The 13401-nt window shown below is 47.5% G+C and overlaps 1 protein-coding gene across 2 annotated transcripts in view; it reads right to left on the bottom strand.

The window, feature by feature from the left end:
* Nucleotides 1–4390, bottom strand: part of PWWP2A (PWWP domain containing 2A) — a 50676-nt gene extending 46286 nt beyond the window's left edge. For both annotated transcript variants that reach the window (XM_040439749.1, XM_040439741.1), the window contains exon 1: nt 2305–4390. In XM_040439749.1, coding sequence (XP_040295683.1) covers nt 2305–4340 — 2036 coding nt within the window. In that variant the 5' untranslated portion in view covers nt 4341–4390. The remainder of the gene's footprint in view (nt 1–2304) is intronic.
* Nucleotides 4391–13401: the final 9011 nt, after the last annotated feature.

The raw sequence follows: 13401 nt of genomic DNA, 5'->3' as shown, positions 1-13401 counted from the left end.
ATGCTGCGCTTTTTGCTCCGGCCAAAAATCCGGAACACTTGCCGCAAGGCCGGATCCGGAATTAATGCCCATTGGAAGGCATTGATCCGGATCCGGCCTTAAGCTAAACGTCGTTTCGGCGCATTGCCGGAGCCGACATTTAGCTTTTTCTGAATGGTTACCATGGCTGCCGGTAAAGTGCAGCGGGGAGCCCTGACAGCCATGGTAAAGTGCAGCGGGGAGCGGGGGAGCAGTATACTTACCGTCCGTGCGGCTCCCCGGGCGCTCCAGAGTGACGTCAGGGCGCCCCAAGCGCATGGATCACGTGATCGCATGGATCACGTCATCCATGCGCATGGGGCGCTCTGACGTCATTCTGGAGCGCCCCGGGAGCCGCACGGACTGTAAGTATACCGCTCCCCGCTCCTACTATGGCAACCAGGACTTTAATAGCGTCCTGGGTGCCATAGTAACACTGAAAGCATTTGGAAGACGGTTCCGTCTTCAAATGCTTTCAGTACACTTGCGTTTTTCCGGATCCGGCAGGCACCTCCGGCAACGGAAGTGCATGCCGGATCCCAAAAACGCAAGTGTGAAAGAGGCCTAAAACTGCAATACAGGAATTTTTTGGGCTAAGAGCAGGAAACAAAAATAAAAAAAATAAAAAAATAAATGCTCCTATTGTCTGTTTCCTTTACTGCAGCTTTGATGTGCTGTACATGCACACACAACCTCTGCAACCAACTAGCTTCAGCGTGATCTCTGTAGGCACAGCATAAGCAAGCTGAGGCCAGTGATTGGCTGAAGTGGTCACAAGCATGAATGTATGGCAAGTCTTTGCAGTAGGACAAGAGACTTGCAATGACAAAAAGAGCAGCAGGGGATTTTAAGGACATTTGTCAGCAGATTTGCACCTATGAAACTGGATGACCTGAAGCTGGAGACATCTGTGTTGGTCCCATGTCCATATGTGCCTGCATTACTAACAAAAATGAAGTTTTAATATATGCAAATGAGCCCCAAGGAGCAACGGGGGCGTAGCCAGTACACCTGAGGCTTTTCTCTCTGCAACTGCTGCACCCTCTGCAGAGGACGAAGCAGTCGCAGAGAAAACGCAGCCTCAGGTGTAACAGCAATGCCCCCGTTGCTCCTAGTGGCTCATTTGCATATATTAAAACTTCATTTTTCTCAGCAATGTGGGCACATATGGACATGGGACCAACACAGATGATGTCTCCAGCTTCATTTCATCCAGTTTCATAGGTGCAAATCTGCCGACAGATGTCCTTTAACAATAATTTTTTTTTAACTAACTCTCTTGCTCTTAGCAAATTTTTAGAGGAAAGAAAACCCCAAGCACAACGACACTAAGTGAGAATTCAAGTGAAATAAAGCCAATTAGCAGGCCTTTTTGAAAGGGATGTTAGAAAAGGTGTTATGTGCCGCATTTAGGTGCAATCCTCACCCCCTAGGGTATATCCACGGTGTGGGTTTTACGCTTGCATTTTTTGTGAGAAAAATTAGATAAGATTCAAAAATTACATCTACACAGCGCAGAAATTTCCCCCTGGGACATTGACCTATGGTGCGGATTTATAAAATCTTCAGCATGTCAATTCTTTGTGCGTATTTTCAAATCCGTGACATAGTGGAGATTTGGTGAGGAAATGCGGCGAAATCCACACAGGAAATCTGCATAAACCATACGGCCATGGGCGTTTTTCCTCAGGAGTCTGCAATATCAGTGGTGATATGAGCAGAAACCAAGATGAACCTAAGATGATGGCAAACAAGACAACCAAACCTCTAGCTTTTCTACGACTACAGCCAGACTGCTAGAGGTCGCAAAAATTCTGCAATGAATTCCACAGACTTCTGTAGATCTGCAACGCCCAAGTCAGAGCAAACATGGAATCCAGAGGCCACCTAAGCTACAGCCTTCAGGACCACACATGGTGGAACTTTCTCACCTCTACTCACCGAAGAGATAACATCTAAGGGGAAAATCCTTGACAACTCGCATCCTGCCAACCTGAAAATCCACAGCAAGCTCGTATTTCCAACTACATGTGGATGGGGTTTTTAAAACCTGATCCGCATGTACCATAGTGTAATTTGGTGCAGATTTGTTGAGCAAAACAGCCTTACAGACCACATTCTGGGTTATGGAGATGGATGGACCATAGATCACTGACATGCATACATAATGGATTTGATTGTGGGCAACATTTTCAAGCTCTGTGCTGAAGAATCAGAAGTAACCTCCATAATGGTGTCAATCGCACCTGCAAAGAGAAAGAAAAAAGTCATTTCTTCATTCCATACCTTTTTGACAGATCCATTAGAACCCCTGAGAAGATTCTGTCTCCGTGGCGGAAGGAAACCACCAATGCATCCTGAATGATGTGATCGAGTGTAACCTGAACTTCAGAACCAGGTATGAGATGGTCAATTCCACCAGCAAAAAGTCTCTCTGCTGCAGACAGAGGATCCTGACATGGATTAGGATTGTCTATACATGCATCTACATCTGCCTTAGTGGTGGGGAGCACTGGCTCCTCCATGCCAAGGTCTTTAGTCTGTACAATTTCAGTAGATGCCGTTGATGAGTCATGTTCTTCTTCCACAATGGCCTCAGCATTAGAAGGGTCCTCCACTTTAGGGTCCCTATAAAAAGGATCATATTCAACGTCTTGAACATAAGACACAAGCTTTGTGCATTCAGAACTATTTTCCACATTCGGCTCAGTTTCCATATGACTGGATTGAGAGGCCAGCTCTTTTTCCACAGAGTTTAGTTCCGAGCTGATCCCACTGTCCACTGGAGATATGGCATTCTCAAGTGCCCGCTCACTAAGTGAGTGGAGGTCCTCAGGGACTGAGTCAGACATGATTAGTTGCACAGATGCCTGGCCAGGGGACATGTCTGGCTGACACTCTTTCTCAAGCGAAACATGACTATCCTGACTGTCTTGCCCATCATCGAGCTTCACTAGGGCCGGTTGTAAGAAAAGCTTGACTTCCACCTCCGTACATTGCATGGACTCAGAATGGGCCCCTTTGTCATTTTCTACAACCTCTAAATCATGGACTTGCTCCACTTTATCTTCTGCTTGTTGAACTTCTTCATGAAATGGTTCAGGGACAGGTTTATCATCATCTACTAGGTCAAAGTCCGCCTTGCAAGGTTCTTGGACAGAATGAACTAGAATCTGTACAGATCTGGGGACTTCTTCAGTCTCAGGGACGGTTTCCTCATCTACTTTGTGTGGTATTTTATCCTGCAAGTTCAATACCACCTCAGGCTCAGATATCACCATTTCAGGAATGGAGTCTTGGCCCTCATTAGGCAAGTCCTCTATTAACGGAGTGATCTGACCTTCTGGATCCAGCACTTCCATCACCGTAGGTTCTTGTACCTGTAAGAAAACTTCAGGAACTGGATCATGGACATGATCCACCTCAACCACATCAGTCTCCATCTTTGACGGAGAGCTTGGATCCTGTTCATTGGCCACCTCCATAGTGGAACATTCCTGTACTGGTGACAACATGTTAGAGATGAGGATGGGCTCAAGAGGGGCAAAAACCTGCAGCTGATCTGGGGTGGCAGCCTCCTGTACATGTGGGGGTTCAAGATTTGGGGAATCACATATTAATGCAAACTTCTCAGGGAAGGATTCTTGCAAGACCTCAGCTTCTTCTGGAAGGTCTGGACCCTGGACCTCCAGTAACACAGGCTCAGAAGCACACTGCAATTGTTCAGACATGAGCGGAGGTTGGGGAGAAGATGCACAAATGAAATGCGCTGATTCTGGGGGGTGCTTTGCCTTGGTGGGGGTCACCTCACTCTTAACCTCTTCCATCTGTACTAAGTCCATGGCCTCAGGGGCTGACTCTCCATGGCAGGGGACAGGAGGGCAATGTAAGTCTTTCCCCAGTTGCATAGGTTGCTCTTCCTGTTGAGAGGAGAGGACATCTTCCACCATTCCTTTATCTCCAGTGTCCACCACTGAGGGCTCCACACCCTCGGCCTCAATATCCCGTCTATGATGCCAGGCCTCAGGTGCGGCCTCCAGGGCCACAGGGGCCCTTTCTACTTCACTTTCCCAATTAGTTACCTCAGGCGTTATACACTCCGGCTGCTTCTCGGTATCAGGGAGCCGCAGCCCTGTCTCCCCATATTCGGCCTCCTTCGAATCGAGGGCATTTTCTCGGCCGAGCTCCTCTACTACACTACCGTGCAGCGTCGAGGCCTCCGTATGCTCCTGCCGCGGCCTATCATCTCCACAAATCGGCTCGCTGTCTGGCTCGGCTTCTCCTCCCTCCCCCGAACCAGGCGCACCAGCAGCGGCCGCCATTTTCTCTTTCGCGTCTAACCCCCCTCCGCCTCCTTACCACCACCACACTGGCAAATTGATCCTCGTCCTGAGAGACTGGAAAAAAAAACTCCGCCCTCAGCCCAATAACGTTCTCATGTTATTGGTCGAGCAGCCATCAATCAAACGCTAGAAACCCAGAGGCACTTCTCATTGGCTGTCATAAGGCCTGGTCCGGCCGCCTTTCCCAAGGTAAAAAAGAAAGCTGGCTGCCTATTGGGTAAAGAGATAGGATCTTGCATAGCTCATTGGATGACATTGGTGTCAATCATTAGAGAAACTATACGTTTATTGGTTGACGTTAGAATCAATCATTTTCTATCTTTTTTGATCTTGTTGCTAGGCAGCACGCCAACCGCTATTACCAATAATGCAGCAGAGGAAGGTAGCATGGCCTTGGTGTTATACGAGGCAGTGTCAAATCATTAATAAAGATGTGTAATGGTTATTACTGTAACATTCTGTTTCTGTGTCAGACTGCTCTTTTTTTTCCCCGGAGAATGTTCATACATTTCTTACATCGCTGTAGAAAAACCTCATGCTTATGGGGAAAAAAATAACCAATGGGCCTAAATAGGTCCGGATGTAGTCCTTCGCTGGTCTTTGTTTACCTGACTGCAGTCATAGATAAAGGGGTTGTGCGGTGTCAGGATATTTATGATTAGAGATGAGCGAATTTCATGTTCTGAAATTCGTTTGCGCTTCGTTTGGTGGTAAAAGCAGAATTGTGTTATGGATTCCGTTACCACTGACCATAACGCAATTCTATAACAGCGGCATTCCGTTATTCATTTCGTCATAATAGAAGTCTCTGGCATGCATAACGGATCCATCCCGTTTCCGTTACGCCGGAGAGGACTCCCCTGCATAACGGAAACAGGACGGATCCGCTTTGCAGCCCATAGACTTCTATTATGACGGAATGAATAACGGAATAACGCTAAAGGCATTCCGTTATGCATTCCGTCATAGAATTGCGTTGTGGTCCGCTGTAACGGAATCCATAACGCAATTCTGCTTTTACCACCAAACGAAGCTTGAGGAATTTCAAAATATGAAATTCGCTCATCTCTGTTGATGACCTATCCTCAGGATACCGATACTGCACAACCCCTTTAATATGTGACTGCTGCAATCAGTCACTGGCCGCAGTGGTGACATGCTGTCCGTAGCCGGCGATTGGATGTCATACATCGAGTACGAGACATTGTGGCTAAAGCCAAGTAAATAAGACCAACAGGGTCGTTGGTGGGAGAACACTGGTGGATGTGAAAAGTGAGGATGGTCCTTATACATGTGGAAAACCCCCTTTAGAATAATAAGAAATAAAATAATAGTAAATGATATCTAGTATATATGATGCACCCGCTAACTGCAATGTTGGGTGCAAGCCTCTTTCACACATCCGTGTCTGTGATAACATCCGTGACAAGATGGTCAGTTGCTTGTCTGTGAAGAATTTACACTGCTAGGCTGAAAATTAATTTCCAGGTCATCTCCTAGAAAAGGTTCATGAAAATCACAGAACCATCCGCGTTGTGTCAGTGGTTTTGACAGGCCTCTAGACTTCAATAGATGTGTTTGCAGGACTGGTGCAAGGATTTTTGCCACCCTAGGCGAAAGCTAATTTTGCCGCCCCCTTGACTCCGCCCATTGATCACGCCCTTTGACCCGCCCCTTTTTTGTCAGCCACCTATTTAATGATTGTTTCATGCAACATGACCAGCTAATTTTAGATATTCTAGATATTCTTGGTGGTCATCTCTGCCATTTTGGCCTCAAAACATTACATGACCCCCTACACTACATTACATTATTGACAACTGTAAGTTTTTAACTTGACTGGTGGTGGCCTAGGTGTGTTTATCAGCAGGTCTGCTCCAGTCCACTTCTCTTTTTAAATCCATGCTGGAAAACCTGTCCAGATCTAATACTTCCCACAGCTGAGGGTTTGCTCCAATGTATCAGTGCAGGTTTTACAACACTTTGAACAAAGCGTTCTCTGCTGCCTTTAACCTAATGAGTTATTGGCATGACCCCCCCCGACAAGGTTCTGCAGCAGAGTAATTAAGATGGGCGAGGTGACCGCCCCCTGGAGGGAGGCAGGACCAAGGGCAAGGAGCGGGGCGGTGCCACTCCTCACAGGGCAGGAGGGGGGAGGCAGTTAGGAGTGGAACGTTCCTCTGGTGAGAGAGAAAGGAAGACCAGGCAGACGGGCTGGGCGTGGTTTGTCATCAGTGGGAGTCTCTGATTTCTCACGAAAGCCTTTAGTGTGTAATTGAGGAGGCGTGGAAGCACTCGTTGAGGTAGGCGTGTTTCCAGTGTCATACGAAGCAGTGGTAAGTGTTGGGAATGTCGGGGGCGTGTCTGCTGAGAGTGAAGAGGGGGTGGTTTTGTCTGCGGCACGGCGAGGGGAGGAGGAAGGCACCACTTGCAGGAACCGGAAAGGGGGAGGAGGTAGGAGAAGGTGCTGAAGGAGAGGAGAGAGGAAAAAAAAAAAGACAATGGAGCTTGTGTGCGGCTGCGGGAGATTAAAGCTGCCGCCAAGCATCAGAGCGGAGAGCGGCGCCCCAAGCAAGAGTGCGCTCTACGCGGTGTCCTACTTTGCTTATGGGTGGCGCCGGCCCTGTGTGTTTGGTCCTCATCACGGACCAAAGTAGTGCATGTCTCTGTGAGTTTTCCACTGGAAAATCACTGATGTGTAAACAATTAATGAGTACGTGTGCTGTCACTGGAGAAAATGTATAGCATATGTCCAGGATTCGTGGACGTGTGAATGAAGCTTTAGAGACAAGGATTCAATGCAGGATGACGTCTCGTAGAGTAAATGCTGCTTCCTCAGCTCAGTCATGTGCATTCATTAAGAGAACATTCAAGAATATTTCCTTGACCAAGGCTTCCGTACCATGATCGTAATCCATGGAGATGCCATAGAGGCCCATGAGTAAAGCTGCCATACAGTCTGCAAACCCCCAAGAAATTTGTCAGGATCAGCCAATGTGCATAGGTGCTTGTCCACTCTCCTTCAAATAGCAAAAGTTGGAGGAAAGAGGGTACTTTTATCGCTATAGGTACAAACAAGCTACAGCTAGAAGGGTCTCCTCATCAAGATAGACATTCATGCTCACACAGGCCGTGCAAGCATGTGTACTTTGAAGTCAGGAGAAAAAACTGTGAGCTGAACACTCAATAATTTGGCGTTTCTATCCTGTGCATGGTCAGCTTGGGCAGTTTGGGGGTGCCCAGCCAAAGCTAGCCCTATTCCTCAATCCTACAGAAATAATATTACACATCAAGTGAGGGGGATTTGTCCGGCAGTTTGGTAAACGAAGTGTCAGGAGGAACTCTGTGCGTGGTTCCAGGAAGCGGGGACGGCCGAGGTGCGCTCGTGTCATCAGCGGGCCCGGCGTCGCCCGTTCCCGTGGTAACCACACTGGGGCTGAGTGCCGAGCTGATCACTCGGTGCTCGGCTGTATTGGAACTCAGGAGTCATGTGCCGCTGGCCATGTCACATGACTCCACTAGCACCCTATTCAAACAGGCAATCTGCTGGCCACAGATTGCCTGTTATTGAGGTCCTTCCTGTGATATACTGTACTTACCTGGTTTGTTGCAGGTAGAATTTAGTGTTAGGAACCCGTCTACAGAGATCGCCTTGACGTCCGGCAGACAGGCTCAGATAATTTTGTACAAAATGATTTGCCAAGCATCTCTAATTTATACGTATAGCACTAGCAATCATTATGCATTTTTGTACTTTATTTGGTTTGCAGAGAGCTGTTGCATTGCATGTTTTGTTTTACCTGGTTTGTTGGTCCTGCTTGTCTTCTGATTACCCTTCCGTCTCATCCATTGGTCTTGGCGTTTTCTCCTGGTTCTGACTTCGACTTCTCCTGACGATCCTCCGCTTGCTCCTCTGGTACCCTGCTGCTCTCTTGGTTTCTGACTCGGCTTGGTGGACTACTCTGTTGCATGTATTGTCTGTTTTCCCTGCACTTATCCTAGCTGAGGGTTTGTCGACCAGTTGTCCCTTGTCACTAGGACTTGCGAGGCAAGTAGGCAGGGACAGGGGCGCGGGTCGAGCTCAGTGGTCACTTCCCCACCCCCTGTGTGTGTGACACGAAGTTCAAGCTTTATTGAAGACTTGTTAAAATACGGTTGTAAAGAAATCCTAGAACAGATCTGAATGCTTGCTTCTCACACAGTGAAGAACATGGTCAGCATCTGAAAGCGTAAGCTGTTTCAGGTAAGGCTAGGTTCACATACACAGCCGAGGTTCGGCAGAAGCCACTGTGGTAAATACCAGCAAGAAAACAAAAGGATGAAATATCACTGGGTATTTTGTCCGACAAAATGTCAGTATTCAGGCTGGACACCCTACGGAACCCATTATAGTGAATGAGATCTGTTGGGTGCCAGATCTGTGGGTTCTGGTGTTCTGTTCATATGGCAGAACAGAATACCGGAACTGTGCAGCAGATGTGCACAGTTACACAGTTGGTAAGGTTGAATTAAGACACAAGTCCATCTTGTGGAACCTATAATCCTATCGTGTTGATCCAGAGGAAGTCAATGAAGAGTGTCAATGAAGCTGCTAGGGGGGTTCGGCCCCATTGCAGCCTGCTATTGGCTGCTCCCCTTCCCCCACCCGCGAAACGGGGAGATGCAGCAGTGGCCGTCCAGAACAATGTGGATGCCGGAAGCAGGTGTCACATCTGTGACAGGTCCCAGAAGGTCTGAAAGATTATCTATGCATTAGTGATCTGACAGCCTCTTTTGGTTTCACTTTGTCTGTGTGTTGCTGGTATGTCCACACCTCCTGTTCAGGTGTGGATCATGTGACCTCTACCACACCCTATTTAGTCTGACTTTTCCCATCTCTCCTTGCTTGGGATAGCTTCATTTGGTCTTGGAAGAGCTGGAGTGTGGTTCGTGTTGAAGTCCTGTTCATCCTTCATCCTCTGAAGTTAAGTGTTCCGCTTGTCGTGTTTTGTATCCCCCCCCCCCCCCAGTTGTTTACTAGGCCTCAGTTAGACGCTAGTTCCTTCACCAGGGAAGGAACAGGTGGTCTCTGCCCTGTCATTATCTTTAGGGCATCTGAGGGTCACCAGGGTTTTCTAGGTTCCTGTGTATGTGTATCTCTACCATCGAGAGGTGCCCATACGGATAGGAGTTAGGGCCAGGAGCAGGGTTTTATAGGTGGTGACCCTTTTCCTTCCCTAGCGGTGAGGCCTAGTGTCTTTCCCCTTCCTTCTTGATTGTCTTTTGGTGTTCTCCCCTACTACATCCGTGACATTATCCCAAGCCCATACCGCCATTTTTGTTCTGATCTGTGCAGCTATGGATACTATGTTTGCAATGGTCAAACAGATGCAGAATCTGACTTTAGAGGTAGCAGACCTCCGCGCAACTGTCTTGCAGATTCAGAGTCCACAGGCTGCTGGTTCCGGTGGTGGGTCCCAGGCCTGTCCTGAACCGAAGTTGGCTCTCCCGGACAGGTTTTCCAGGGGTAGTGACAATTTCATCCGGTTCAGGGAGTCATGTAAATTATACTTTAAGCTGCGTCCATACTCTTCTGGGGATGAGTGTCAACGTGTGGGTATGATTATTTCATTGCTTAAAGAGGACGCCCAATCTTGGGCTTTTTCACTGCCGACCGGATCACTGCCCCTCCGGTCGGCAGATGAATTCTTCAGAGCCTTGGGTCTCATCTACGATGACCTGGATCGGATCTCTCAGGCCGAGACCAAGTTACAGAGTTTGCGGCAGGGAGATCGTTCCGCGGAGACCTATTGCTCTGAATTTAGTAGATGGGCTACCCATATTGAGTGGAACGATCCTGCTCTCCGCAGCCAATTCTGTCAGGGTCTCTCTGAAAGACTGCCGGACGCGTTGGCCTTTCATGAAAATCCTGTGTCATTGGAGGCAGCTATGTCCCTTGCTGTACGTCTAGATAGACGCCTGAGAGAGAGATCTAGGGGTCCTCACCTTCAGGACGTACTGTCCAATAAGGGTACTGCTTCCTTTGACACTTATGGTGGAGAGACACTGGTAGTTGCGCCTTGTGATGAGCCTATGCAGTTAGGAGGAGCTACTCCTGGCAAAAGCTTGGGTCATGTGAAAGGAGTCTGCTTTTATTGTGGCAAGAAGGGCCATTTTGTGAACATTTGTCCGTACTTGCAGCATCAAGGTGTAAACAAAATGAAAAAACCTTTTAATCCTCAAATTACTATTGGTGGTGTCGATGGGGAGCAAGAAAACCTACATTTGTCTTTTACTGGTAGTACACATTTTCTCCTGACTGCCGAGGTGGCGCTAGAGTCCAAAACTGTGAAAATCAAAGCATTTATCGACAGTGGGGCAGGAGTTAACTTGATTGATGGAGAGTTTGTACGCATTCATGGGTTGACTACTAATGCATTAGTGAAAAGTATTTCTGTCTTTGCAATTGACTCAGTACCTCTCACCCAAAAATGTCTGTCGCAGGTAGTGAATGACATTAATTTAAGAGTGGGTGATTTGCATCAGGAATCTATCTCCTGTTATGTATTGGAGGGTCTGTCTGCTCCGTTGGTGTTGGGCTTACCATGGTTAAGCAAACATAACCCTAACATCGACTGGTAAGCGAGACAGATTCTCGATTGGAGTGATTTTTGCATGGACAACTGTCTTAATGCATCATTCTCTATGGTGACCACTAAAACTGTACCCTCGTTCATTTCTGAATTTTCTGATGTTTTCTCTGAGAGTGGTAATCAGGAGTTGCCTCCGCACCGGGAGTATGACTGTCCCGTCAATCTTATTCCCGGAGCTAAATTGCCCAAATCTCGGTTGAATAATCTTTCGGAACCCGAAAGAAAGGACATGCGAGAGTATATTACCGAGAGTTTGGCAAAGGGACATATTAGACCATCCAAGTCCCCAGTGGCTGCTGGGTTTTTCTTTGTAAAGAAAAAAGATGGTACCCTGAGACCATGCCTGGACTTCCGTGAGCTCAATCGTATTGCCGTCCGTGATCCTTACCCCCTTCCTTTGATTCCGGATTCTCTAAGTTGGATCTGAGGGGGGCTTATAATCTGGTAAGGATCAAGGAGGGGGATGAGTGGAAGACCGCATTTAATACCCCTGAGGGTCATTTTGAAAACCTGGTCATGCCCTTTGGGTTAACCAATGCTCCTGCGGTTTTTCAACACTTTGTCAATGACATCTTTCATCATCTGGTGGGGAGGTTTGTCTTTGTATACCTTGATGACATACTAATTTATTCGCCTGATATAGAGACTCATCAGGATCATGTGAGACAGGTGTTACAGATCCTAAGAGAGAATAAGTTGTATGCTAAGATGGAAAAGTGTGTATTTGCTGTACAGGAAGTGCAATTTCTGGGTTACCTGCTCTCATCCTCAGGTTTTCGTATGGATCCCGAGAAGGTCCGTGCCGTGTTGGACTGGGATCGACCAGAAAATCTGAAATCGCTTATGCAGTTTTTGGGATTTACCAACTACTACCGTAAATTTATCTTGAACTATTCATCGGTGGTTAAACCTTTAACAGACATGACTAGGAAGGGTGCGGATATTTCTGTCTGGTCTGATGCAGCATTACAGGCCTTTTCTGCTGTGAAAGAATGTTTTGCTTCGACCCCTATTCTGATGCAATCGGACGTGACTCAGCCATTTATTGTTGAGGTTGACGCGTCCGAGGTAGGGGTAGGAGAAATCTTGTCGCAAGGTCCTTCACCTAGTAAATGGCGCCCATGTGCATTTTTCTCTAAAAAACACTCTACTGCTAAAAGGAATTATGATGTGGGGAATAGGGACTTGCTGGCCATTAAGTTGGCGTTCGAGGAATGGCGGCATTGGTTGGAAGGAGCCATTCACCCTATTACAGTAATTACGGATAACAAGAATCTGGCCTACCTGGAGTCGGTTAAGCGACTGAACCCAAGGCAGGCCAGATGGTCATTGTTTTTCACCAGATTTAACTTCATCGTCACTTACCGCCCTGGCGTTAAGAACGTCAAGGCGGATGCTTTGTCGCGTAGCTTTCCTGGGGGAGGTGAGTCTAAGGACCCTAGTCCCATTTTATCTGAAGGGGTAGTCATATCCGCTCTTTATCCTGATCTTGAGGCCAGGGTGTTGGAGGCACAGGAGGATGGTCCCGACTCTTGTCCTGCGGGGAAGTTGTTTGTTCCCTCCGAATTACGTGACAAGGTGTTTGAGGAACATCACTGTACGGTGCTTGCTGGGCACCCTTGGAGCAGATCGACTGTCGATCTCATCTCTCGCAGATTTTGGTGGCCGGGGTTGCGTAAGTGAGTTGAGAACTATGTGTCAGCCTGTGGTACCTGTGCACGTGCTAAGGTGACACATACTCGACCTTCCGGATATCTGCTTCCATTGCCCATCCTGTCCAGACCTTGGACACATTTGTCCATGGATTTTATCACGGATTTACTGAATTCATCGGGAAAACTGTGATTCTGGTGGTTGTAGATCGTTTTAGTAAAATGGCACACTTTATTGCATTACCTAGTCTACCCAATGCTATAACTCTTGCACAGGTGTTTGTCGACAACATTGTGAAACTACATGGCATTTCCTCTGATGTGGTGTCCGACAGAGGGACTCAGTTTGTTTCCAGATTCTGGAAAGCGTTCTATACTCGTCTGGGTGTACAATTGTCCTTCTCTTCGGCTTTTCATCCTCAGTCGAACGGACAGACGGAGCGCACTAATCAGAATCTGGAGACTTACTTGAGATGTTTTGTTTCAGAGAATCAGGAAGAGTGGTCTTCATTTTTGTCGTTAGCTGAGTTTGCTATAAATAACCGTAGACAGGAATCCACTGATAAGTCGCCGTTTTTTGGGGCATATGGGTTCCATCCACAGTTTGGTACATTTTCTGGTGCTCAAAATTCCGGCATTCCTGAGGAGGAACGATTTTCCTCTTTGTCTTCTATTTGGCGGAAAATCCAAAATAACCTGAAAAAGATGGGCAACAGGTGTAAGCGTGTGGCTGACAGGAAACGTATGAGTGGTCCG

Source organism: Bufo bufo, chromosome 1 (assembly GCF_905171765.1).
Source record: "Bufo bufo chromosome 1, aBufBuf1.1, whole genome shotgun sequence".
Taxonomy (NCBI): Eukaryota; Metazoa; Chordata; class Amphibia; order Anura; family Bufonidae; genus Bufo; species Bufo bufo.
This window is presented reverse-complemented; position numbering and strand designations above follow the sequence as displayed.